The 27,063-nt window shown below is 43.1% G+C and overlaps 2 protein-coding genes across 2 annotated transcripts in view; one reads left to right on the forward strand and one right to left on the reverse strand.

Moving 5' to 3' along the window:
• Positions 1-803: 803 nt before the first annotated feature.
• Positions 804-9,276, forward strand: rtkn2 (rhotekin 2). The gene is made up of 12 exons (XM_061087528.1): positions 804-938; positions 2,416-2,615; positions 2,825-2,883; positions 3,007-3,060; positions 3,162-3,279; positions 3,554-3,754; positions 4,327-4,421; positions 4,880-4,986; positions 5,081-5,212; positions 5,737-5,905; positions 6,147-6,254; positions 6,507-9,276. The coding sequence occupies exons 1-12, from the start codon at positions 804-806 to the stop codon at positions 7,190-7,192; spliced, it is 2,064 nt and encodes a 687-aa protein (XP_060943511.1). The 3' UTR covers positions 7,193-9,276.
• A 3,034-nt stretch (positions 9,277-12,310) lies between these two features.
• The window catches only part of arid5b (AT-rich interaction domain 5B), a 75,536-nt gene continuing 60,783 nt past the window's right edge, over positions 12,311-27,063 (reverse strand). Inside the window, exons 7-10 of the mRNA XM_061087401.1 lie at positions 24,831-24,883; positions 23,651-23,748; positions 14,781-14,991; positions 12,311-14,317 (exon numbers count right to left, since the gene is read on the reverse strand). Of these exons, the coding sequence (XP_060943384.1) occupies positions 12,311-14,317; positions 14,781-14,991; positions 23,651-23,748; positions 24,831-24,883 (2,369 nt within the window). The remainder of the gene's footprint in view (positions 14,318-14,780; positions 14,992-23,650; positions 23,749-24,830; positions 24,884-27,063) is intronic.

The raw sequence follows: 27,063 nt of genomic DNA on the forward strand, positions 1-27,063 counted from the left end.
ACATAACAATATTACAGGCTATTATTATTGTTTATTATTATTTAGTGTGGTAAAAGTGTCTTAAAACCTTCGCACATTAGAGTAAATAATACCTATATTAGAACTAATTATAGATTATTGATATGTGAAGTCTGAAGTTTCATGAGGTAAATCTACACCTGAAGAAATAAACGACTCATATGCTGCTCACTGTTACATTTAAAAAACGTTTGTTACTTTAAAGGTTGGTTTAGTTTGATATCTTTATCATTTTTTTAAATGCTCAATGAAAAAAAATTCAAAAACCAAAAGGTATTGTCTGGCACTGTGACGTAATGACGCCCTTCTTCCTGTCAGTGCAAATGCGCTCGTTTTATATATGGGAAAGAGCCGCTGGGAAGGGCGGGGCGTCTGCCTCGTGTTTTCTTTTAACAGTACGAGTAATACTAATAAATGAAATGACATTTTCTAATGTTAAATAATTAAAGTTTTTAACCAGATTGGTTTAAAGACTTACATAATGATTTTACGGCTGAATATGTCCATTAAATAACAAATAACTTAAAGATTGGGATAATAACCACCATAACTTAGGTTATTAACCTGATTGTACTACATTACTATATATAACAGTTGTATAATAATTGACAATAAGTGTGTATTTCTCATTTGAATGGTCGTACATTTTTTGTATTCTGGACAACACGTCCCCTCCGGCAGATCCGGTGACTCAAATCGAGCCTCCCCCTGTCGGTTGGAGGTGGGAGCCCGGCGGGCGGGGCGGATGTTGGCTGTTGGCTGTTGGCTGTGGGGAGGAGGAAAAGATGGACACGCAGCGGGACGTTCGAACCTCCAAACGAAACGGCGGCGCCTGGTCGCTGCTGTCCGCCGGTTCCTCCACCGCCATGGAGGTGAAGCGCAAGAAGATCCGGCAGAGCTCGTTGTTCCTCCAGACAGAGGTGAGAGAGACAGAGGGAGGGAGAGAGAGAGAGAGAGAGAGAGACTGTGTGTGATGGTTTGAATCCCGGTGACAGTTGACTAATGGGTCCTAAGTCCAACCAGGTTCCTCTTCCTTTACACATCTTCCAGCTCCATAATGCTCGTTCTTCACTTTGATTTAAAACAACTAAACTAGCTTTTCTCTTTGTCTGTTTTAAACAATGCATCAATATGATCCTGCACACACACACGCACACACACACACGCTGGTTTCCAGTTGAACCAGTAGTCCCCAGGGGGCGTGAGTTCTCCCATTCATCCCCTTCACGTGTCCTCCCTGCATTGTTTCTGAGCATGTGGAGAAATGATGATCACGTTTTCTTTTTGTTGGAACTAATGTGTTTACAGGCCAAAAGCATGAGACGATGCCCGAGTCTCCTGAACGACAGCGTGCACATAGCGGAGGATTTGAACTTGTTGTACATACGACAGATTTCTAAGAAGTTACAGGTGCATATGATAGTTTATAATATGGAGAAGGATGATGTTCGTAAGTCTGTATTCAAGTATTACATATAAATAGATGCATAAGGAAGTAAACACTAATATGAAGACACATACTTATTTACATAAAACAAACATGCACAGATTTCCTGCATTGTTTATTTCCTTATTGTTTCCATGCACATATTTCCTCCTGATATATCAGCCAATTTTTATCTCCCAGTCGATAAATCAGTCGACCTCTAGATGTTTTGTGTTCCTAAGACAACTGCAGACGTACCTCTGGAGTTTACTCGTCAATTTCTAACTGTCCAAATCCATTTTTCATTGATAACAACATGGTCATTTCAAATCAGATAATATTCAACATCATCCTTCTCCATTCAAACCACAAAATGATAGTTAGAGCTGCCCTGACTCATTTGTTCCTGCAACCATCAACTCATTCTTTGCAGGATGTCATTCATTCATTTCTTTTTTCTGTAATTCATTATGATTAATATTAGATTTTCTACTTAAGGTAATTTTACATGTTTGTCAAAGATTAGTTGGTCAATATCAAACCAGCCGATCCACTTCTGCAATTCATAATTTCTTCTCACACTCAGAAAAAGGTTGCACTTGAATAACGAAGTTTGCTTCACAGGCTGCACATTTTCAAACATCCACCCAGAGCTGCAACAATTCATTGATTTTTAGAAAAGTAACTATCAAATGATTTGATAATGGATTATTTTGTGTTTTTTATGCAAAAATACACATTTGTGCGCATTATTTGTTGACTTGACAAAGTGATATAACACCAAAAGTAAACTTTCGAGGGCAACTTCTCTAACCCCAACTCCATTTCATGTTCATTTTTCCTCTCATCTTGTCCATCTCATCCCGTTATTGCATATTATGACAATTCCGAACATCACAGGAATCTGCCGTTCTAAAATAATTTTCATTTCACTTTGACATTTCTTCTCTGTATTTTTTATCTCCACGAAGAACAATAACTTACAAGAGAAGCTGGACTTTGAGGTGCGGATGCGTGAAGGGGCCTACAAGCTGCTGCTGGCCTGCAGCAAGAGAGAGCAGGTTCTTAACGCCTCCAAGAACCTGCTGACCTGCAACGCCCGGATCAAGGCTTATTTCACTCAGCTGCAGAAGAAGAAAGAGGAGCAGGACATGATGGGAGGCGTCAGGGGGTGAGGACCCGGGTGCTCACCAGAGCCTGGCTGATTCATTAGCTGGATGACCATGTTTAGATAAAGAATAAAGTGTAACAGAAATAAAAAACTAGGCTTTTGTTTTGGAAGCAGGTTTAAAGTCAGTTTTGTTGCGGTAAAGTAATTTTATTATTGAAACATCAATTTAGATCCATTATAATGATGAATTAATGTTTTTTTATTTTCAGACTTTCCGATCCAGTCTCAGATGACCGTGTGCCCTGTAGCGGCACAATTGCAATGTCTGGTAAGATTGCTACCCCTTAATCCATGTTTTATTTTTTAACAAAATTGATATAGAGCATTATAGACATTAAGTTTTTATAGTGTTGCTTTGCAAATAAATATTTCTCCTCCTCTCTTGATGTAGGGCTGCGTCTTCCCCTGATGTGGAGCGATTCACATCACTTCAACAACAGAGGGAGTAAGTTTGTCCGCGTTATGTTTCCACTCATTCCTTTTTGTTTACTTTGCCTTGTGTTGTTTTGTGGACACCTGCTGTTCTACCATGTGCTCCCTCACCAGGCTCTCGTCGAGTGGCCTTGTTCTGTGTGATGCAGATCGGCTCCGAGGTGTTTGACACAGACATGGTGGTGGTGGACAGGTCCGTCACTGACGTCTGCTTTGAGGGAGTCACCATCTTGTAAGTGAGGAAAAAAAACATGTATATTGTAGACTTATACTAAAAATATGTGAATACTTTATTGAAACTGAGTTTTTCAGTTCATAATATGAATATCAGAATATATATTTGGATTTTTCCTTCAATCACTGACACGTATATTGGTAGGGATGTCACTGGTAGGACGGGCCCGTCATCTTTTATTCCTGTGTATTCATTTATATCATTTCTTTATGTAGATATTTATGTTTATCCTCTTTGCTGAAACTGAAATGTGTCTTCGCTCTTTCCACAGTAGAGAAGCAGTTCCTCAGTTTGAGCTGAAGGTGGAGCTGTGGAGTTGTGCCCTGGAGGAAGAGCTCACGATGGTGAACACGCCAAAGAAGTTTGCCAAGAAGCTCCGTAGCTCCTTTGGAAAAACTGCTGGGAAGAAGCTCTGCCCCCTGCTGGAGTCGCCGGACCCTGACACCTTCCTGCAGCACAACCCCATTCCCTCGTGAGTTTTCTGTTTCCCCATAAAGTGTACAGACTCTTTGCTCTCTGTTTAGATGGGAACTCATTTGATTCTGACTTGTTACTTGAGTAGAGGGTGTAGTAGCTGCAGACTCACTTAACAGGCTGGTAAATAAATCTCATTGGGTGATGAGTGAAATCAGGGTTTCACAATAATTAAGCAACAGTTTACATTTTTAGGGGGAACGCTTCCATCTGTGTTTTATTTGTGTCTGACGGGAAAAACTGGACTTCCTTTAAAACATTTAGTCGAGTAATCTATGAAAAATGTGGTAAGTGACACATACCACGTGTTGTGTGGGAGGAAAACAAGGCAATCAATAAGTATTTGAATGAGGAGAGAATTCATAACAAAACTGAAAGATGTATATTAAGACTTGAATATCAGTGTATCTTTATTATTTCACAGTTAAGATTCGAGTTGAGTGTTAATCGTTTATGTTTAAGCCCGGGGAGCCGAGAGATGACAAGAAGTCAATACAGTGAGCTTGAATGAATGCCTGTCATCTTTTGTTTGTGTGTGTGTGTTTCTGTGTGTGTGTGTACCTGTACCAGAGGAGCCAAGTACAGTCTGCTGGCCCACACCACTCTGCGTCTGCCCGAGGCTGAAGGCAGCTTCCAGTCTCACTCCCTCATTGTCCTCCAAGACGGTGAGAGACAAAGGCGTGGAAATTTAATATGTGGGGATTTGAAGGGATTATGCTTTTTAGCTCCTGGTTCAATTGAGCACTGGGGTAATAATACAATATTTTTCACACCATTTAAAATGGAAAGCTAAATTAAACAAAATATGTTATGATTGAAGTCGAGCTCGGATGACTTTTGTGTGAGTGATTAAAGGGATAAGGCAGTTGCTCATTTTTATTCAGTGCTAATTTCAGAGGTATGAACAGTGAATCACTGGTGATCAGGTCTACCGAATAAAAAAATCATTATTCTTCCTAACTCCACGTCACAGGACGTTGCTTAATGGCTATTGTGGGTATTCAACATTTAAGTGTTTTTATAATGGGGACATAAGAGATTTGGATTTATCTTCTCACCACATTATCATTATTTTTAAGAACCTTTTCTTGTATGATTTCTACATGTTTGGGTGTTATTGCAGCTGAGTGGTCATCGTGGCTCCCACTGTACGGCAACCTCTGCTGCCGGTTGGTGGCCCAGCCTGCTTGTATGACACAGACCATGATGAGCGGCTACCTGAGTCAGAAGGTGAGTCAACTGCTGTTATCGTAAGTATTAGCTCCAAGGCTGGTTCCAAGGTTAAATACTCACGTTCTATTGTTTCTTTCCCGGCAATTTGCAGCAAAGTGTGGGTGGACTGAACCGCTGCTGCAGTCTGTACTGTGTCCTGAGCGCTGGCTGTTTGTCCTGCTACTTCACCCCAGAGGAAATCGACGCTAAAGTTCCTCCCACGCTCAACATAGCCATCAATAGGGTGAGGCAAAGTCGCGAAAACTTTCTGACTTTCAAATTACACAGTCATTTTTTCCTGCTCTATTCTTCTGGTAATGCATCAACACAGTAGCAACTGAAGGACACCACTTATTAGAGATTCTTAAAACCATTCAAAGTGGATTTTAAGAATTTGTAACATTCAAAACATTACATTGCTGCAAGTTAAATATAAATTTCTGTCCTTAGCTTTTAGAAATATAAAGGCAGAAAAGGAAGATGATGACATCAGAAAAAATGATTTGTGTCTTTAGACTTTGAATTTAATAAAAACTGATTGAAATCTCCGCTCAGAGTTTTCCTTAACATTTGAGAAGAACCAAATTATAAACTGGCTCTGTACAAACTGAGATCGTTCTTGCATCTCTGGCATTTTGCTGCTGACTCAATGTTTTTTCTGCCGTATCAGCGATGTACTTTGTTCTGCAACATCTCACATGTAGGCCTCATTTGTTTTCTGGGGTAGAAAATCGCACTCATTGAAAGTTGTTTGTGTTGTTTCTTCAGGACACAAGGATCCGTGTGATGGAGAAGGAGTCGGCAGGCAGAAAATCCAGGAGTATGTCAGTCATCAACCCTTCACCAGACGGATATGAGACCGTCGTCTTTACCACTGACACCAGGGAGGAACTGGACGACTGGCTGGACGCCCTCCACCAGCACCTCTATGACCAGGGTGAGTGGGATTTTGTGTAAACATGCAGCAGAGGGGTTTGTATTCATATAATTGTGTAGGATTTTTTTTTCTTTGTATGTGTGTGTGTGTATTTGAGAGTGTTTAAAGAGGAGGTGCAGTGTGAAGAGCATTCTGGACTGGAACGGTGACTGCACATATATTTAGCTAAACTCCGCTTAGCGCGAACAGACACGAGAGCCTTTTATCTCTGCCTCTCATGCCTGTCCTTGTTTACAATCAGGCCAGTGGCTGCACTGCTGCGACCGGCTAATGAAGATCGAGGTCGCGTCACCACGGAAACCATCACTCTTCCTCACCAAGCAGGCTGACTCTGTTTACAACGACCTCAGTGAGTAGAGTAATTGGAACGAGTGGATGAAGGGACTCAGATGAAGGTTGATAATTCACTGCTCCAAGGATTTTTTCGTTTGCGAGTTATTCATGTATCTATTTTACATACTGATTAGAATATAGGAACATGTGCTTATGTCGTTGCGGTATTTTATTCAATTATTTTTGTAATACATCAAGCCTGGAAAAGCCGACAGTGTTTTAATGTATTGGTCTGCGTTTTAATATTTAATCATTTTGTTTCTCGCAGGTATAAATTCCCCTGGCAAGTTTGAGAGCATCACAGATATTATCCACAACAAGATTGAGGAGACAGATGGTCACTATCTGATTGGTCATGAGGAGGAGACGGAGGTCCCAAACTGGTCCACTCTGTTCGAGGGATCTCAATCAGTGGTGGTGCAGAAGAGTCTTCTGTCCCAGAGCAAAACCTCCACCCCCTGTTCCAGTCCAAACCACAACTCCAGCTCTACACCAGGCAGCAACAAGAAGCGGCGTGCCCCGCCCCCTCCTCCTGACAGAGAGCCGTATGCTCCTCCCACCCGTCCTACCAGACCTCCCCTTCCTGCCTCTCGTCCTCATCCTCCTCCTCCTCTTCCATACCATGAGAAGGAGAACTCCAGCACTTACGCCTCTCAGCCGGCCACGAGGTCCAAAACTGGCAGACCATCACTGGACGCCAAGTTTTCTGCCATCATCCAACAGCTCCAACGGAACAACGCAGGAGGAGCCGGGGCCCTCAGCCGCAAAAATGCTCCACTGGGTGTCCTCGATATTCAGCCGCAGGGTCAGGCTCAGCAGCTGGAGTACCAGAGCCTCCAAAGCCAGACCTCTGAAACCACAGCTGAACCTGGTTTCGTCAGAGCCAGTCACGGCCCGGCTCCGCCACCGAGGAGCAAACTGAGGAAGTCTTTCAGAGAGAGGATGAACCTTTAAGCCTTGTGACATTGACCTCCGACCAAATCCGGATTTAACCGACTAGCGCTACCTTACAACTAATACACATTTCTATAACAACTAACTGTTGTTAGTTCTTCAGATGAGCTGGGGAACATTGAAGAAATGGGATATCTGAATATATTGGACTGACACTTTATAGAGATACTGTGATATTATGGGCATTACTATTTGTGCGTTACTTAAATACTAACAGAATAGTTGATCATTGGGGGGAATATGCTAATCGCCTTTGTTGCCACGAGTTTTCAAAGTTGATCAAAACCAAACTGTACACTGAATATAAAGCTGGAGCAACGAAATGGAGAGCTTGACTTAGCATAACAATCAGATGGAGCTGATATAAAAATCACCTCCAAAGCTCACAAATTAACATGTTACATCTTGTTTATTTAATCTGTATTGAAAACGGACCAAGTTACAGTTTTGTGGGAGATTAGGTGCCAGACTCTCTCTTGGCTGAGAGCGGTTCAGCCTTGTCATCACCAGAAAACCCAAACTGTCTAACACATTCCAGTAAATCACCGTTCTCTGCCAAGAACAATACTGTATATAAATGCCTTATAACCACAGTTGAGAGTTTTAACACTTTGTTTTTGTAAAGATTAAACCAACAAGATATCACTTGTTAAACACTGAGCTTAAGAGGTGCTGGAAGGAGGATTGGATACTTTTGAACGTCTTTGTGCTAAAGTAAGCGTTCCAGCTTCATATCGGAGGGAATCGGCTTATTTCCCAAAATGTCAAACTACTGCTATAACCTCAAGGGAGGAGGAGTGACGTCCCCACCACGTCCATCACGACAACACAAATCACAGTTGACGCCTCATATCGCCATATCGATTATTGTATCGGTACAGCTCCTCTCTCCGTTTATACACTTTCTCATGTGCAGCTTAACCCACAGATAGAATTGGAAGCCGTATGTTGGCTTGAGCACCGGCATCATCAATCCCACTAAAATGGAAAAGGCTTATTTCTCAGCTCCGCCACTGGAACACGGGCCCAAGAAAGAGTCTTTGCAAAAGCACTCAAATTGGAATTGATCCACTGGCCAACTGTGCAGGAGTCATTCCTTTTGGAACTATTGACTTATTCCACTTACTGTGACGACTTTATGACCACTATAGCCCATTTCAAGGGAACAGGATTTTAGGAGCAATTGCAAGCACTAATGTGAGTTCTCCATTTCCCGGAGGTCTTTATAATGGAGTGACCTTGGTTTTCAGTAGCCACACAGTGTGTCCAACGTAATTTAACACCGCCGCCAAAAAAATGCTCTGAACTTAATTGAGCAAATGAGTATTTTTGAGTGGCTGAAAATAACGAATGCCCTTGAGTCTTTTTTTACATATCCAAAACTGCCTGCCGATAAATATTTGAACCACTTAAATTATGATGTGTTGGCTTCATAATAAATGCAGTGTACAAAACATTCGCTTTAGCTACTTTCTCTTGAAATTGCCTGACCAGATAAAGCAGCGTGATGAATGCTACAGTCAATTTTGTTTTTATCTCACCCTCTAAATTCTGTTTAATCAAAAGGGAGAGATGCAAATCTGGGGAGAGGCAGATTACAGGAGGATTTAGTTTAAGCCTTGAAAGAATAGAGAATGGATTGTACAAAAGGGAACGCAGCTCAATATTAGAGGTGCATTTAAATGTCTCCTGTGCTTGGTTAAATTAGTCACTTCGATACTTAACTCTTTATACCGGGAAAATCAAGGGAAAATTGCAGATAAATCCTCACAGCTTTTGTTTTTCACTGATGCGGTTATAGCTGAAATCATCACAATAAATATATTAGCTACCTGCATCTCAGCTTTGCATTTACTTAGACTAAAGCCAGAGGAAAAACAATATACATTCCATGTCAGTATTACTGACTCTTACTGTGAAAACGTACATTTACCTGTGTCGCCCTCATTAACACCAGGGATGGAAAAGTTTCTCCTCTGAGCAGGTGATCTAATGAGAAGTAAAGCGTACGACTTCTTTGTGATATAACAAGGTCGGAGCATTCTCACTTTAATCCTGAGCTAAACTAATGAGCCAAATTTATATGCATGTTTTAAAAGTCTTTTCATTTCTTAATTACACATCAACAATAGCAGCCATTAGCATTGTTTATGTTATACAATTCCTTCTTTATAGGATAATAGTTCCCTGTCATCTCAATTTGACTTTTAAGCACATTAATTATTTAGACTTTAAGTGGATCTGTTTTTATGTACTAGAGAAGCAGTGATGTATATTAACCTTGTCTCTCTCTTGCAGTGTAATTTGTGACTAGTGCAATGTTAAGTACTGTAGTTATTTAACCTTCCTCAAAAGGTGCAATTTTCTCTTCTCTCTGTTCACACTTGTCTCGGAAACCTAACTGTATTTTTCTTAAATATTGCTGATCTGCAGTAAAACAGCCGACATTCTACCCCTGGTGAGGCTGCTTTCTTTTTGCTGAGCTTGGAAGTATTACTGAATATTTTTCATGCTAAAGGTTTACCAGGGGGTGGCAATAAAAGTCAAAGCATTGCTTTTATTGCAGCCCAACACACGTCCCATAGAGATACAGGCACTAGCACAATTTTTTTCCGACTGCAGCAAATACTGGAGAGGCTTCTCTGGCTCTGAGCCCAGAAGTAGCCTGTTGTGAAGATTAAGGCAGATGGAATCTCATAGCCAGATAATGGTATTACAATAATAAAACCCCATTCACACTGCATTTACTCTGGAAAAAAAAAAGACGAACATTACATTGCTGTTAGTACACTGGCATTAAATATCAGTTTATACAGCCCTTGCTCTTTATCTGCAGTTCGTTTAAAGAACACAGCCGAGGAAACGTGCTTAGATAGTAAAATATTTTAATTAAATATACAGGAGGTCATATACAAAATGTCTATTTTTTCTTTTGCTCGCCAGCTGGGTGATTGGTAAACAGATGGCTACTGTATCAAAAACACTTTCAGGATGCACATTAATGGAAACAACATGGAGGAAAGAAAAGTGAAACGACAACAAATTAAAAAAAACAAAATAAAAAATAGAGTATCCTAATTCTTAAACTGTAGTGTTGGTTTAAATCTAACATGATCACGGTGACCTTGAAACAGAGCAAACAAGGACACAGCTAGATTGTGTAACCGACTTTTATACTGTTTTTTTTAATACTATTTACAGATTATAACAGTTTATATGATAACAACCACGCGATATTATCTACAGTGCTATTTACACAGAAAATAAGACGAGAGAGGGGTTGTTGTGAGTTAATCCCGCATGAATGTTCTGTACAGGAGCCGGCGCTGACGCCAGTTCTACCTACACACAGCAATGTACAGTACTTAATCAGAAATGAATGTCTTTAAGTATTCAGTAAAACTTTACACATCCACATTTACAGCTTCTTTTTTTTCTCCGCTTCCTTTGAAACACCAGACATGTTCACTGTGGATTTCGACTATCCTGGATTGCAATAATAGTGGTTGTAAAAAGCCAGAGCAGGTGTCGTCTTGCTGCCCCGGGCGATGGAGCACGGGAGGCATACTTTATGGAGTCTGGTACCTTTTCAGAGAACACATACAGCACACATGCCCTGTGGATGCCTGACATGTGTCAATAGTAACTATGGGAAAATCTTTTCAGGTTCTTTCTATAATTGGCTACCTGGCGCGGCTAAGCGAAGTGAATAGATTCATTTGAAAGCACAAAAACGAACCATTAGGTTAATGCATACCTATAAATCCTGTGCCAGACCAATCAAGTCTGGTGTCTGATAGTCACGTGTGCCATATAGTTTCTGTATGAACGTCTGTGTGCTGCGTTTCAGACGAGAGCGACAGTATTATTTATATTCCTACCCTGCTACAGAAGATAAACCTTAACAACTGTAGTGCTAACTCTAATCCAAGACTGCGAAAGGCACAGATATTTGCAAAGCAATAATATCTTAAGTGACAACATTCCCGTTAAATCATACAGCGAGTCTTTTTTAGCACGTTGAGTTAAAGAGCTTGTTCACATGGGGGAGGGGGGGGTTGTTTTCAAGTCAAGAACAAAAAAGATGAAATGCAGATTTTCTTGTGGTGAGCATTCCACAGCAGATGGCTGCATCATGATGCTGGTCCGACAGACACAAACAGGCTGCTACACTCGACTCATCACAGGCGTTTTGGGGGTCAAACTACTTTCACTTAAGAAAGTAAGAATTAAAATGGCTTTTTCATTAAGGAACAAAAAATAAACATTCGTGATTTGTCGCCAGATCCGACACGACGACTGCTTCTGCTGCATCGGAACTGAAATAGATAACGAAGAATAACCTGAACTGTGTGAAAAAAAAAAAAGCGTATACAGTACATCTGTCATACACAGCACCTCTGAATGTTAAGATGAATCTATCTCGTGTTGCGCAGCGCTGCGGTGACTTTTAACGTCTACTCCTAAGGATTCCAGGTGGATTTGACTGTGGCACAAAGAGGCAACAGCTTTCAGCGTGGAGACATGTAAACAGATACAACACCACAGGCTGCCTAAAGTGTAGTAATGCGTCAAACAGCTGTCGCACATTGTTTTTCTCGCCAGGGTGAACGCACCCCGAGTTATATAAAGAATTTCATTTACGTCGTCATGTTACTTGTAGTGTTTGTAAGCAACAAAGTTTAGCCCTCAGACGCAGTAAACAAATGGCTTTTCTCTGTTGCCCTCCACTTCTCACACATCCAGAGCAACGACCTGACTCACGGGGACTTCGAGTGACGAACTGATTTGTGGGCACATACACATGAGCATTGTGCAAATAAGGATACAACAACAAAAAACAGATACAGTAAGTGGTGATAAAAACAAAAAAAAGTAACAAACAGTGCAACGTATATAAACAAATGCATATACAAATACAAAAAAAGGAAAATGGAATTGTCAGTCTGCCCGACTGACGGGTTTATCCGTCTGTTATCAGCCAAAGTTTATAATCAGTGTTTTCCTTCGGCTGAGCCACAATCCCCGAGCAAAGAGACAGACAGACAAAAACAAGCTGAAAAAGTTTCTGTGGAGAAGGAAGGAGAGAGAAGAACAACTCCCCCCCCCCCCTCTCCCTCACAGTCTGGTGCTGGGGTGTACCGAGGACAGCTGAGGCGGCAGGGCGGAGAGTGGGTACAGGTGGTGCAGCAGGTCCCCGTACAGCGCCGCACCGCCCGGGTGCCGGTAGAAGTGGTGCGGGCTGGGGCTGGAGGCCAGCAGCTGCCTGTGGAGCATCATGGGGTGGAAGGCTAACGAGGGCATGAGGGGGGAGACGGCCGACTGGCTCTTCAGGTACTGCAGCCCCGGGTGGTGCTGGAGCCCGTCCTGCGTCCCCGGGGACACCAGGCTGCCGTGCGGGTACAGGCCGCCGTAGAGGTGCGCGGCCAGGCCGGGGGGGAAGGCGTTTGCCGGGTGGCCCTCGGGGAGATGGTTGTTGAGGTGAACAGCGTGGGCTGGCTCCGCTGGCTTCAGCTCCTCCGGGTCACTGCGTCGGATGGAGCAGGCGGGGTGGATTGGCGTCACCACTCGGACTTTCCTCTCGGGGAAATCCTCGTTATCGGGCTCCGCTAGGCTGCGCTTGCTGGGTCGAATGGAGATGGTGAGGGGCGAGTCGCTGGAGGACTTGGGGCTGGGGAACGGCTGCGACGACTCCGCTGAGCTCTGTTTGGGAGAAGAGATTGTCATGGGGGGAACCCTGCAGGCCTTAGGGTGGGAGTCCAACCCCTGGTGCATGATGGGATACGGTAGGCTGCAGAAGGAGGGCTTGGAGAAGGAGGACACCCTCTGAGAGAGAGGTTTAGAAATTGTGAAGTCTCTGGGCTCGTCGTCTGCCTCCCTACTATCCCCATGTGTTTGAGTCCTGTCACTGTAGTGAGACCTGTAGGCCAGGCCCTCCTGCTCCAGGGCGCCACAGACGAAGCCCTGGCCTCCTTCCCGCTCCCTGGTGTAGTGCTCTCTCCGCTCTCCGTTGGCAAAGCTGACCATCCTCTCCTGGCTCAGACAGTTCTCAGTCTGCCTGTACAGACTGTGGAGGTGAGGGGAGGAGTAGCAGTCGCCTGCATAGCTCCGTGCCTGAGCGGCTGGGCCTTGGAGGAGCTTCTCCCCGGACTCCACGCTGTCCTGGGCATGGGATCGGGGGAGATAGGGCTGCCACGGCGGAGTGACTTGAGGCTGAAGGTGATGGCTCGTCCGACAGCCGAACGTCTCTGAAAGCTCCCCGACCGCGCTCCTCTCCGATGCAGCTTGTTGCTGGGGCTTGCTGCTCTGGGCATGCTGAATGACCGATGGCCTGAATATGGGCGCTACCTCCGATATGGCGTCTGACACGCACCCGTGCCGCTGTCCTACTACCTCCTCTTCGCCCTTCCTCTTCTCCTTGTCCCTGTCTGCCACTGCTATGACAGGGAGCGAGGACGCAACTGTCTGAGGCTGAAGGGAAGGAGACGTAAAGGAGAAGGGGTTGGACTCGCACACTTGGGAAAGGAGCTTCTTTTTAGCCAAAGGCGACATGACCCCCTGACTGGCTTTGCAGTAGGCAGCCGTCTGTGCAGGGCTTTGGGAAGACTCCTTCTTAGTGACCCCATAGTCTTCTTTCTCTGGGAAGGAGTCTGTGCTCAAGTCTATACACTGTCTGTCCGCCTGCTTACACATGGGTAACACCTTCCCCACTCTCCCACCGTGACTCTCTATAGAGTCTTTGACCCTGGAGGAGGACTCGGGCAGAGCAACGTGTCCAGCTGATTTGTTCTGATCCCAGCGGTGAGGCAGGTACGGGGTCTTAGGAATGAAATGCCCTTCAGTTTGCTGTTCACAGGTCAGTTTCGCTTGGAGGGCCTCAGTGATTTGCCTCCATTCAGGATGGGGACCAGGCCCCAGGTGGAGGGGAAGGCTAGGGTGCGGCTCTCTCCAGTCCGGCTCTTTGGGGCACAGTGATGATGGCTGCTCCACTGCCAGAGACTCCTCTTTCTTCAGAGTGACGTGTAACTCCTCCTCCTCCTCGATTAGAATCGGCTCATCTCTCAGAGACGCCTCCTGTTTTACGGCTGCGGACAGTTCCTGATCCTCCTCTTTCTCATCCGAGTCCTGCGTGCAGAAAAATACAGTTAAACCACCTCAACATTTTACTATTATTGTGCTATTTAGACAAACAAATTCAAGACAGAGGGTGAAGCACTTATGATGCCGTTCAGACCTGATACTAACATCCGTCCTGAGTGATCCACTCAAATTGTTTTACTCTTCTCAGTGTCCATACATCGATTCATTTGTAGCCATCACCACAATATCAACATTGATCACCACATAATGATGCTTTTCCTTCTTCATAGCTGCACACATTCATTCACTTAGTCCCCCCCGCTCGTTGTCATCGCACACGTCAACAACATAATTTGTTTTTTGCAAACACAAATGACACGTGTTTATTTGAATGTAAGGAGAAAGATTCAGGATGCATTTTAACGTGATTGGATCTCTAAGGACTGACATTAATACCAGAGAGACACAGAGATGAATCCTGACAGTTGTTGAGACGCCTCTGACTGACCTGTGATTGTTCTTGGCTGTTCAGCGTCTCCCCGCTGTCCTTTCTACTCCCCAGCTTGGGATTGCTGGAGCCTTTCAATTTCTTGGGCCCCACTGCTTTGGCTTTGGGTCCCGGGGGCTTTTCTTGGCTGACCTCCTGCTTCCTGGGTTTGGCCAAGGGGAGGGGCTTGTCCTGCTCACCGTTAATCTCCCTCTCGTAAGGGAGGAGGAGCCTGAGGAAGAAAGCAGGCACAGGAATGCAGGTGAGTCTGTGCCGTGGTCATGTCACGTCATGCTCATAAGGAACAACTGTTTAAATATTATTTATTTACAGTTCATCACATAAACAAAAGGAACACACTTAGATTTAAAATAACAAAAAACTCCACATGTGGACATGTTAACATGGAGGGAAAGCACCTTACTTTTGTTCTACCACAGTTTAAATGAAAGTAATAATAAACCACACAAGGAGCCTGTTTTGTTGTTGAATAGAAAAAGAAACAGAATGAGCTGCAGCTTTGCCACAGGCACACAGTGTAACAAATACAGTGCATTAAAAACCTCCTCCTTTTAATACCTGGCAAGCATTAACAATCCTGTCGTAATTAAACCAGGTTAGGGGAAATCCAGTTTCAGATGAGTGCCAGAGTGTGTGTGTGTGTGTGTGTGTACGTGTTTGAGAGAGAATGTGAATAACCAGTTATCTCCTGCTGAGACGGATCACATTTGGTATTAGCTTAACCTTGAGAGAAGTCTGTGTGTGACTAATGTGCGGGAATGAGAAGGAGGAACAATGTCTGGAAGACGTGAAATCAAGCTGTTTAACTGAACTTCATACAATGTGAAGTCTAATTTAATAAACTAATATGAACAGAACATCTTACAGTGGTAACAGTAATAAAGTGTTTGAGCTGTAACACCAACAGATCCAGTTTTGAACACGCTGCCACGATGAGACACAGGATATAGCTGCTTACGCTCCAACTTAATTAAGTCAATACCCAGTGACAAAGAAGGTTCTGCAGAAAAAACATTCAACTATTTTTGACTTCTGTTATTTCTCCCCTGAATCCTTCCCAAGTCAATTTTCCGTATCTGATGTCATAACTAATGGGAGCATTAAGATCTGGGAAACATAACAATACCCATGTGTCAAATAATGACATGTAGAAACCAGAAGGGGAAACTTTTAGACTTTTATTGCTCTGAAAAAGAAAATGGAAATTGGCATTAGACCAGAAACAAGAAACGTTGTGGAAGAGGAAACCGAGACAACTGAAAAACTACAACACTCTAAACTTCAATGAGCTCCTCTGAAAAATCTCTCCAGCTCCTCTGTCAGGTTTTCTACAATAACAATCCATAAAAGCCAGGCAGAAACATGACTTTCTCAGTCAGGAGAGAAAATAAGGTCTTCTCGTGTAACGACAAGAGATGGTTGCACTATTCCTTTTAAGGGACATGGCGGTAAACCAAACAATGAATCAAGAGCTGTTTCGCCTCCTCTTCAAAAGGAAGAAAGAAAGAAAAAAAAGCCTCGGAGAGTTCAAGAGGCTCTGTGGGATTTTTTGTTATTTTTCCTCTGAACAAAAACGCTGGCAGGGAAAGCGGTGAAACTACATTTCATACAGCTGGTCTGGCACCAGGCCCCAGGCCAAGAAAGGAAATGTACTATTAAATGTGACTTATTGGAAAGACGGAGAGCAAAGGGGTTGTGAAAGAGAAGAGGGGCGGGTGGGAGAGCAAAAAGGAAAAAGAAAAACAGAGGGAGCGAGAGAGAGAGGGGGGGGATAATGACATGTTAATGAAGAGCACAAATGACTCTGAATGGAGAGAAACACGCAGTCGTTTAAACTTCAACATGGCAGCAGAGGAATTCATTAGGAATAGGGACCTGGTTCTCAGGCTGTCAATAATTACATGAAATAGTTCACCATTAGAAATCAGAAAAAGACACTAAATGTGTATTCAACGTGTCACCAAGTTTACTATTAGTGATCAAAGAGCTAGAAAAGTGGCACATCCACTTTATAGCAGGGTGCAGTGTTGACTGTGTGAGTGATCTGTGGGAAAGCGATGGCTGCCTTGGCCTGGGTCAACTTTATGGAATGTCAATATGGAGGGGGGGGGAGAGGCGGGGGGAGTCGGATAATGTAAGAGCTGAGCCCGGGAAATTACTGGAGCCCTAAATAGTTCCAAATGGAAAGGCTCAGATATGCTGTGTCGGCAGGAAAACCCTAAAAAATATCAGTCTCAGGAAGTTCCCTGCATTGTCACAATTATTTGCGTTGTTACGTTTAATTAACACAAGAAGACCTAACAAAATAAATAGACCTGCAGGCTCTTAAATGCCATGATTAATTCTTTCTGCGCCATTAAACCTTTTATGCTTTTATGTAAATGTCCCACGAACGGGCTGAATAAGCAAAGAAAGTTCAGCAGCGACGGGCCGGTCGGTCATTTCTCCATTTTTAACTCCACGATAAAGAAGTCATCATCGTGTAATATAGCACTCATGGTACAATACCACTTATATAAGTAGCAATTTCCTCCGAGGAAGAGGTCGAGCTTGGCAGCCACTGCATCGTCTGAGCGTGGGCCATGTGCAGTTAACGACAAATGCCACCAGGGGGCACGTTCTGCACTGAGAGATTCCAGGAAAAGAATTTCATTAAGGCAGGAGAGGCAACATTTTTATGAGGTCAATAAATACTTAACTTCCTCTCAGTCCAATTTATCACCCGCCTTTTGTTTAAGCAGCCGTTTTCCATGTTGATAACAAGCCACTAAAATATGCAGCAGAGAGATTAAGAGTTGAAGAGGCAGAGACACAAGATGCCTCATTTGAATTCAGCTGAAAAAGACTGCTTATTATAATCTATCTATCTACCTATGTACCTATGTACCTATGTACCTATGTACCTATGTACCTATGTACCTATGTACCTATCTATCTATCTATCTATCTATCCAAATCTACCTCTCTCCAAGTCTGTCTATCTGTCTCTCTCTATTTCCCTAAATCTATCACTCTATAAAATATCTATCTATCTATCTAGTTCTCTCCAAGTCTTTCTATCTCTCTCTATCTTCTCTAGATCTATCACTCTACATTTATCTATCTATCTCTCCATTTCTTTCTATCTATCTATCTATATTCATCTAAATCTATCGCTCTATATTTATCTATCTCTCTATTTCTATCTATCATTTCATCTCACTAATTACATACTCAATTACAGTACTTAAGTATTTAGGTATGAGCTGAAGAATAGTCTATATAAATATTTATGATATTCTACACAACATTTAAAAAATTATTATTGTATTTCTATTTATTTCATGTACCGCCATACTGTAATAATCATACTACAGTCATTCTGTCGTTGCCTTTGAAATAATACATTGCCCACAGAGCACCCCCCCCCCCTCCCCCAATAAAACAGACAACTTGGCGAAAACAAGGTGACTTTACCAGCAATGTGCTGCTCTCATCTCATCTGAGTTTTGTGTTACAGGAACAAGCAGCCTGCTCCAATCCAAGAAATGCCTAAGTCACCAAATCAGTGGAAAAAGCCTGCGGGCTGTTCCATTTCAACAATTTCCCTCCCGTCCATGCTGAAATTAATTTTAGCTGGTGTTGTGTTAAGATCACAAGAGCTGCTTCACACGTTAAAAAAAAAAAAAAAAAGGGGGAAAAGAAACTATTTAAAGAGCTGGTGGACAAGCCCCAGGGGCTGGAGGCAGATTTGTAGGAGAGAAAACGACTTACTTTTACAAGCCTGTGAGGGGAAAGAGAATACTATAAAAACGATAAAAATCAAATCTTTATCACGTCTTAATGCAATGATTAGGCAACATCAGCACGAGGAGAAAACAATCACTGCTGCGGAGAGAGAGAGAGAGAGAGAGAGAGAGAGAGGAGGGGGGTGGGAGAACGGAGGGAGGGAGGGAGGATGCCAGCGGAGGGATAAACAGACATTGTAGCCGGTCCCTCTGCTTTGGATTCATGCCTCAAAGCCCCTCTTTTGTCTGGAAGCCAAACCACTTGAGGTGACCCTCATTCATGCAGTTAAAACAGGAGGGCAGCGCAGGAATGTATGAAAAACTTAAGTCCTTTGTCAAGTCTGAAAATACCAGATTTAAAATGACCTCTACTGTTCCCCCGGGGTTTGCTCTCATTAGCTGCTGCTGCAAGTGGCAGTCTGTGGTAAACGCTCGCTATAGCAGGTGTGGGCCAAGAGTACCAACTGTTTAAAATACATGTGTACTTATACAACCCGTAACCTTTCTGTCACATAAGTATTAAATATCCAGCGTGTTTACTCTTAAAGTGGAAGGAGATCTCTGCAGGAATCCATTTAATTCGCAGCTAATTTGAACTACTTATTAATCTCAGCGGGCTTGAATAGATTCTCATACAGCTGATTGTCACACAACGATGGGGGAAGGAAACCTCGGACCCTCTGATTGAATACCGAGCATTAAGAGCTCACTACATATTGTGATTTGTTAAGAATGAGGACTTTTGTCTTGGGGGAAACTTTCTTCCTCTCAGGATTAAAATAGCTGCCTGCTATTCTAGTGTAAAGAACATGAAGCTCTTTGGCAGCGTTCCCACTGAAGCTGGAGTCCACATTCAGCACATGCACAAAGACGTCAGCTGTGGCTTTTTAGGCGTAAAACATGTTGAGACATAGTGTTAAGGAATGCTGACAGGAATTATACAGTGATGGTGTCACACTGCAACTTTTGTCTCTTTTTTCTCTCCGACTTTATTTATGGATTTTGAAATATTCGGTATATTTTGTTAAAACCCGTCATTGTTTCAGCCTCTGGGAATAAAAAGCTCAGGGGGTATATTGAGGTGATACTCCACTCCACCCCCCCCCCCCGTGCAGCTACTCTCAATGCATTCCAATGATACCCTTTAGAGCGAGCATCAGCAAAGGCAAGCTGAAGTGTAATGCATTACAGCTGATGTGTCTGCAGTACAGCAAGGGCAAAGCAGAGGGATGCAAAGTACTGAGCGCCTCACAGAATAAAACACAACAATAAATAAAATAGGTCTATCCCCCCTGATGAAATCTGATCTCTATCCTATTATGACTCTCAGTGCGAGGAGGGGGGGGGGGGGGGGGTCTGGCTCGAGATTTACTGATAATTACAAGCAACAAATGTATTTTTATATCTGGAGAGTGAGCGCGCGGAGGAGCATCAACACCGGGAGGGAATGAATAAAAGGCGGAATCAATAAAACATCCCGTCGACTAAAATTGGAGCAGGCGTGCATTGGTCTTAAAAGACACACAAATCTGCATGATCTGAGCCGGGAAGTATTTCACAAGGCCTCATCTGGAAAAAAAAATGTCAAAACACTTAAAAAGATGAAATTATTGACATCCGAAAAAAAGAAGAAAAAAAAAGAATCCCTCCGCACTCACTGCTATTTCCCAAAACCTCCTAGTTTTTTAAATAGCAAATTATTCTAAATTGCTTCTCTGTTGCCATGGATACCCCCCCTCCCTCCCTCCCTCCCTCTCCTCCTCCTCCTACCCCTCCCGCCCCAATACCAATCCCATTGTGCAATTACATTAGGCTGCCAAAGCACGGTGAGGTATTAAAAATCTGTAAGAGGCAGAAATGAAGGGAGATAGTGAAATGTGATGTTTCTGTAACAAGAGATCACGTAGGAAACCGGGAAGATTAAATATGTAGGAGCTGTTAAAAGGCGCTGACCTGTATAATGAAAGAAACAGCATGAAGTGCAAGGCAGGGAGTGGGTGAGACAGGGAGGGAGAGAGAATGAGGAAGGGAGGGAGGAGGAGAGAGAAAATGGCACAGCACAGAAGCAAAAGGCAGTCTATTTCAAGGTTATTGATGCCATCTTTTTCATGACCTCATTTTTAATTCAGAGCGCCGGGCCCTGACAGCTAATCTCGGGAAACGGTTTAAATAAATATCATTAAAGCTGCAGCGGCAGACCTTGGCTTGGACGTTCCTACATTGATTTCCCCCCCCCCCTGCACACTAATGAACGCCGCTCTGTGACTAAACAACAGTAACGTTGGAAATGACAATTAGCCGAGGTTATCTCCCGCTCAATTTCCAGCTATGTAACTCCATTACTACCAGTGATCACTGCCTTCTCCTGGACGACATAAATATAATAATTACGCTGCCGGTGCCGTGTTTCACAATAACATCTCCTAGGAAACCGTTTCGTATGATTTTACCATTAGGGCCGTAAAGGGATAATGTGTATAATTTGAAATGAGAGCTGAATGCTTGCGGAGATTCGCAGTCTTTAACCCAAACAACACCAGGGAAAGAACAAGAATATCCACTTAATCTAAAGTAATTATGTCCTGAAATTGTGTTTCCTTTCCTTTTAGTAGTTTGAGACTGTTTTTTATTATTTCCCGCTCTCCTCCACTTGGGCCCGCCGAGATGAATCAGAAGTGATCCTTCCGAGAGGGGAGAGGAAAACGTACGCAGCGTTGTTCCAGTTTGTACACTGTACATTCTGCGCCGTGAATTATATTTCTGTAGCACATTGACTAATGATTAAAGGTGGAAACAAAGACGCCTCTGGGGAACAAACACACACTTCAGCGAGCCCACAAACAGCCTCATTCATCATGCGGAGAGAATGGCCGTGTTTGCTGAGTTAATACAATGAAGCTAATTGCCCTCCAAGCAGCCCAAACACCAAGGCTCAGCTAAAATGATTCCCCTGAATGGAAACTTGCTCAGCTTCAGCTGATCTCTCTTCCTCTCGCTCTCTCTCTTTCACACACACACACACATATGCCCCATCACCCCCCCTCACCTCACTCCTACACCTCCTCTCTCTGTCAGCCTGATATTCACTGCAGTGTGTGGATATTATTGCTTTGTATTGATTCAGCATTATTTTCTCTCAGCTGCTTCTCAGTGGCTGGAGAAGGAAAGGCCAGCGCAGCAGCAGTCACACCTCAGAGCTCCCTGCACTGTTCCGTCCAACCCTGACTCCCATATATACAGCACATATATATATAAACATATATATAGAGATATTTATATATATCTTCATACGTCAATTTTAAGTAGTTCTAGGTAGAGACCGTTCACAAAACAGGGACACGTGATATGCATCACCTTGAATATCAGGTGTTGAAAGTCACATCTGTTATAAGTGAAGATGAGTGCCTGTTGTTAACGTGCCTGTGTGGAATGGGCTGTTTGTTTGTGGTGATGCCGTTTGCAGCTTTCTTTTCAGAAACTGTCAAAGTGACCTGCGGTGATGAAGCTGCACGGCTGCAGGACTCAGTCCACAGAACCTGACGCTGCACAAAGCTGCTCACCTGGTTATTCAAAGCTCAGTGGAGCTCGACTCAGTGCACAGAACCCTGAACCGGAAAATCTGTGTTCGTAGGGAACCTGCTGCTTTCTTGATCCACAACATCAGAAGCAAAGCACTGGTCACCTGTTCATTGTAATTGCTTTGATATTGAACGTATCACTTGTCCATATCACACCAAATTCAACACTGCACTTCCTTGGTCCCTTAACAATACACGTGTTAAGTGTCGGTTTGATAAGATGAACGGTTCTCAAGATATACAAGCCATATACAGACACACAGAGATAAGGAGCTTGACTGTGCAGAAGCTCCTCCTCCCTGTTTATGTTGTGAGGAAGTACTAAAGGATGAACATGTCGACGCCCTCAGCCAAACATTGTGAGCTTGTGTACAAACACAACACACTGAAACGTACTCTCACACGTACGGCTTCACAAATCTTCCTGGAAAACCCGTTCTGGCCGCCAACGCCTATGCTTGCAAATTTGCTTACAGCATGCAATCTTCACACAATATGAAGCTCCGTCATATGGTAGTGCTGGCATACTGCTGTAGGTGGTGACAGGTGTGTGTGTGAGTGTGTGTGTGTGTGTGTGTGTGTGTGTGTGTGTGTGTGTGTGTGTGTGTGTGAGTGAGTGTGCCTAAGCTTTGCTGATGCATGAACCTGCAGCAGCGGGAGAGAAGTGGAGAGGGTCGTCGGCCCGGAGGAGAGAGCTGCTTCATGAGTGACTGGTTATCTCTTGTCGGGAAGATCGTGTTTGGCATTTGTTTAACCTTGGGAAAGCAGGTGTGTTTGTGTGTGTGTGTGGGGGGTGTATGTGTGTGTGTGTGTGTGTGTGTGTGTGTGCAAGCAGCCCTGCATAATACCCTCACAGCTCCCTGAGGATCACATCCATATGCTTTCTTTGGTGTGGTAATACTGAGTGATCATAATGTGCAGGTTCAGGACGCTGCAGTATCCGACTGGATTATTAGATGCATACATTATACTTCTCTTTTATCTCACTATGCGTATACATGGTGGAGAGGGAGGGTACTCTCTCTCTCTCTGTGTGTGTCCATGTGGGTCAGTTAATAATTTAAAAACTTGGCAGTCATTTGGTGCTTTTAAATCTTCTCGTAGAGCGGAATGGGAGGAGTTTTCAGCATAATTGGTTCCATAGTGCCTTGCAACTAATCAATTAATCCAAAGAAAAGAATTGACTCTCATCGCCTCATGAATTGATTCAAAACCCATGAGGAATGCATTTCTGTATACAATTAGAACTGCGTGTGAGAGATGATTTGCCAACTATCCTCAAACACCAGACTTCATGTGTGTGTGATCACGTCAGCTTCCTCTGAACCGGATCAATATTTGTCTTGCAGCGTCCGACATTGTGAAATCGTATTTGATGCAGCTGTGCGGGAGTTTACCCACAAACTCTTCCACATGTGCGTGCGTGTGTTACAGCGACGTGTCGTATATATATATATATATATATATATATATATATATATATATATATATATATATATATAAATGCAACCGGCGGACACCTCACCTCTCGTAGTGTCTCCGTGTACACGTGGCTGCACTTGTGCTGCTGGGGTTCCCGCCCAATTCATCATATACGTGCTTCCACTGTCTGCGCACGGTGATCTGCGAGGGACGGACGAGAGGACACAAGAGCGTAATGAGAAAAAGAGACAAAGGATTGGAAATAAAAATGAATGTGGAATGAGGGAAATTGAAAAAACATGTGAGGGAGAAAAAGAAAAAACAAAGACGTCCATAAGTGGTTGACATCATTGTGAGGTCTTGGGGAGTTACTGAGTCATGATGTTCCAGTTATTGAATCCTCAACACTCAATTCTCTAACATAATAAGCTTTGTTAACATCATGCAGTCACTTGTTCCTGCTGTAACCTCTTATCCCAGAACAGGCAACAGGCTACGACACAAAACACTAAACTCCGGGCGGCCAAAGAGCAACAACAACAACAAGAAAAGCCACAGCATGAAGCGCGAGATAATCAGCTGCAGATATTTGAGAGGTTTTGAAAGGATCCGAGCTTCAGTTATATGATGTGTATCCTGTTTATGGTCAGATCTGGCATTTGTGTGTGTGTGTGTGTGTGTGTGTGGATCACATTGTATCAGCGAGCTAACAAAAAAGAAACAGACGTGACCATTCCACATACGACTTCACATCACACGTTGACTTCGCTTTGGAAAAACGTCGTCAATGAATAGTGAGTGAATAATTGGCAGGTGAGGCAGCCAAGTTTAAAGCATCGGCATCATATACAATATTTCTGAATCGCGTTGTGTGTGGGTGTGTGTGTGTCTGTGTGTGTGTGTGTGTGTGTGTGTGCACTTATGGGCATTTCACAACATGGGAAAAAAAATGAGGGATCTGACCAATTTCCTTCTGACCAGTGTTGAGCAGAGGAACATGTGTTTTCCACTCTTAAGAGGGGGGTTTGAAACAATGGCATCATTTTTGCTAAATGTGGCTCTGAGCAAGACTTTCTTCTTGGGAAAATAGTGACCGACCTCAAGGGGCAAAAGGAGGGCAGAAAGAGAGAGAGAGAGAAAGAGAGAGAGAGAAAGAGGGGAGGTAGGTAGAAAGACGAGAGGGCGGGAGACGTAAGGAGGAGGGAAAAAGAGAAAGTGGGGGAGACGGACAAAGGGAGGGAGGGAGGGAGAAGGAATATATTGCCACATATGTGAATACTTACCAACTCATATCCTCCAAGTTTCTGAGCAGCTTGAAACATGGTCCAAAGGTTGACTGTGGGAGACAGAAGACAAACAAGGCAGTGAGGAACGCTGGGAAAGGACCAGAGCTGAAACTCATGACGTCAACAGATCCAGTCGTTACAGCAGAGAGAGGCAGATAAATGCAGTGCTGCAGGAAGTGTTTAGATCCTTTCCTTAAGTAAAAGCAGTAAAACCGGAATGTAAATACACTTCATTACAAAGTGAAGCGGTTTATTTTAGTATCAACAGGGAAAAACGCACTTAAATATCAAACATGGGAGCGCTCGTTATGCCGAGTGGCTCCTTCCCGAGTTTTACACCGTGTGCATAACTGGATTACCAGCAAAATGATGCAGTTAGAAATGATGGAGTTAATTTTACAATCTCTAAACAGTTTTTCCTTTTACGACGGACTATTAAGGCCATTTGAAATGAAAACCAAAACAACATCATAGATGTCGAGATTAAAGTCGTAATTTTACAAGAAAAAGTTGTAATATCACATTATCCTAAGAAGCCGCAGGAAAGATTGTGCAATAAGCTGAGTCTGTTCCAAGGAAAGAACCACAAACTTGTGTCTTCTGTGGAGGAGGAAATGTTTGGTAGTTGTCGAGTGTTTTGTTGCTTACATCTGTGATTTATTCAAATGGATTTCGTAATTTCTCAAGAAACCAGGAGTTAAAGTTCTGCTTACTGCTTATTTTACTAAAACATGTTTTTTTTTCTTTATTCTTGTGACACTGTGACTTTTTCATAAAAATATACTTTATACTCAAATATAATGACTTTATTTTGCAAGACTTTTTATCATAATATCATGTCTTTATTCTTGCGACATATTGGTCCAGTGGCCCTGGTTCTTATTGTTCTAACCATAACAATGCACCATATTTCAAAGGCTGGCAATATATTTTTTAAGAAGAATAATACAATTCTGCAAAAACTTTGCAACCAATCTGTGAAATCAGAATAGATTCCACTTTATTTCCAGCATCAGTATAACGGGCCGACAGATTGATAGATTGACTGTCAGACAGACAGACAGACAGACAGACAGACAGACAGAGACAGACAGATAGATAGACAGATAGACAGATAGACAGATAGATAAATAGATAAATGGATAGACAGACAGATGGATGCACTCCAGCTAAAATAATGTAAATCAATATTGAGCGCTTGTACAATCACTGCTGTTTGATAAAATGCTGCCAATGCTTCATCCTGACAAGAAGGAATTTGTTAACCCTCCGCTCCAGCCTGCAGGTATGAATGAAAACCATTACAAGCATCAAGCGCCTGGCAATGTGCTCAAACTTCTGTTTGAAGTAATGCAAATTAATTTGCATTGATTTGGTCATGCAAACACCCCATGACAGGCCGTATCAAACGACACGTCTTGTGTAACATCCTAAAAATAGCATGAAAGCTTCCAGAAAGGCTTGAAATGGCTGTCTGTCTTTGAGGAAAAATATTTCCCACAAACAAAAGAGGCACAAGTTCATCGGAGGACTTTTTGTGCCAATGACATTTGTATTTGCCTTCTGTAACATCATTGTTTAACATTTTTATGTGAAGGCCTATAAATAAGAAAAGGAGGCCTCGCCTGGGGAGAAATCCATCAAAATTCAATCTGTGCGTACACAAAGCCTTGCATTTGTCAAAATGACATTTTCCTATCTCCGCATTTGACAGCATTGATTTTTTCCTTCCCTTCTCACTGCGACCGTTGTCAATGCACGGGTGGAATAACAAAGGGAGCTGGGTAGGTTCTTCTGTTTGAACTGAGCACTCTGGCGTATTGTGCTCGCCGACTGTGAAAACAGAAAACTGCTCTATTTAACTAGCTTGTTATGCATCGACTGTAATTACAACAATGGTACACGGGACTGGGAGGGGACAGGACAGATAAAGGAAATGAGAGAACATGCCTTTTTCATAGATGTCTTGTCATTAGCAATTTCTTTTCTTAATTCCCCTCTATTTGGCATGGGGCAATTATCAGTGAGATAAGGATGACAAAACAGGGACACAATGCAGCCTCAATGACACAACCCTGGCATGGCAATTAGACAACAAGGCTGAAAGACGGGGACAAATTGGAACTGATGTTCACAATCACATGCTGAGGCACACATGCGCCTGGAATAGCTCCATCTACACACACACACACACACACACTATTACTAGTTAATCTTCCAGATCAAGGAC

This window comes from Limanda limanda, chromosome 15 (genome assembly GCF_963576545.1).
Source record: "Limanda limanda chromosome 15, fLimLim1.1, whole genome shotgun sequence".
Taxonomy (NCBI): Eukaryota; Metazoa; Chordata; class Actinopteri; order Pleuronectiformes; family Pleuronectidae; genus Limanda; species Limanda limanda.

Bases quoted from the DNA above. Each gene is read 5' to 3' on its own strand.
- rtkn2 (XM_061087528.1), top strand. From the start codon at position 804: ATGGACACGCAGCGGGACGTTCGAACCTCCAAACGAAACGGCGGCGCC. The intron at 2,616-2,824 runs GTGAGGACCCGG...TTTTATTTTCAG, and splicing joins ATGATGGGAGGCGTCAGGGG to ACTTTCCGATCCAGTCTCAG. The intron at 5,213-5,736 runs GTGAGGCAAAGT...TTGTTTCTTCAG, and splicing joins TCAACATAGCCATCAATAGG to GACACAAGGATCCGTGTGAT.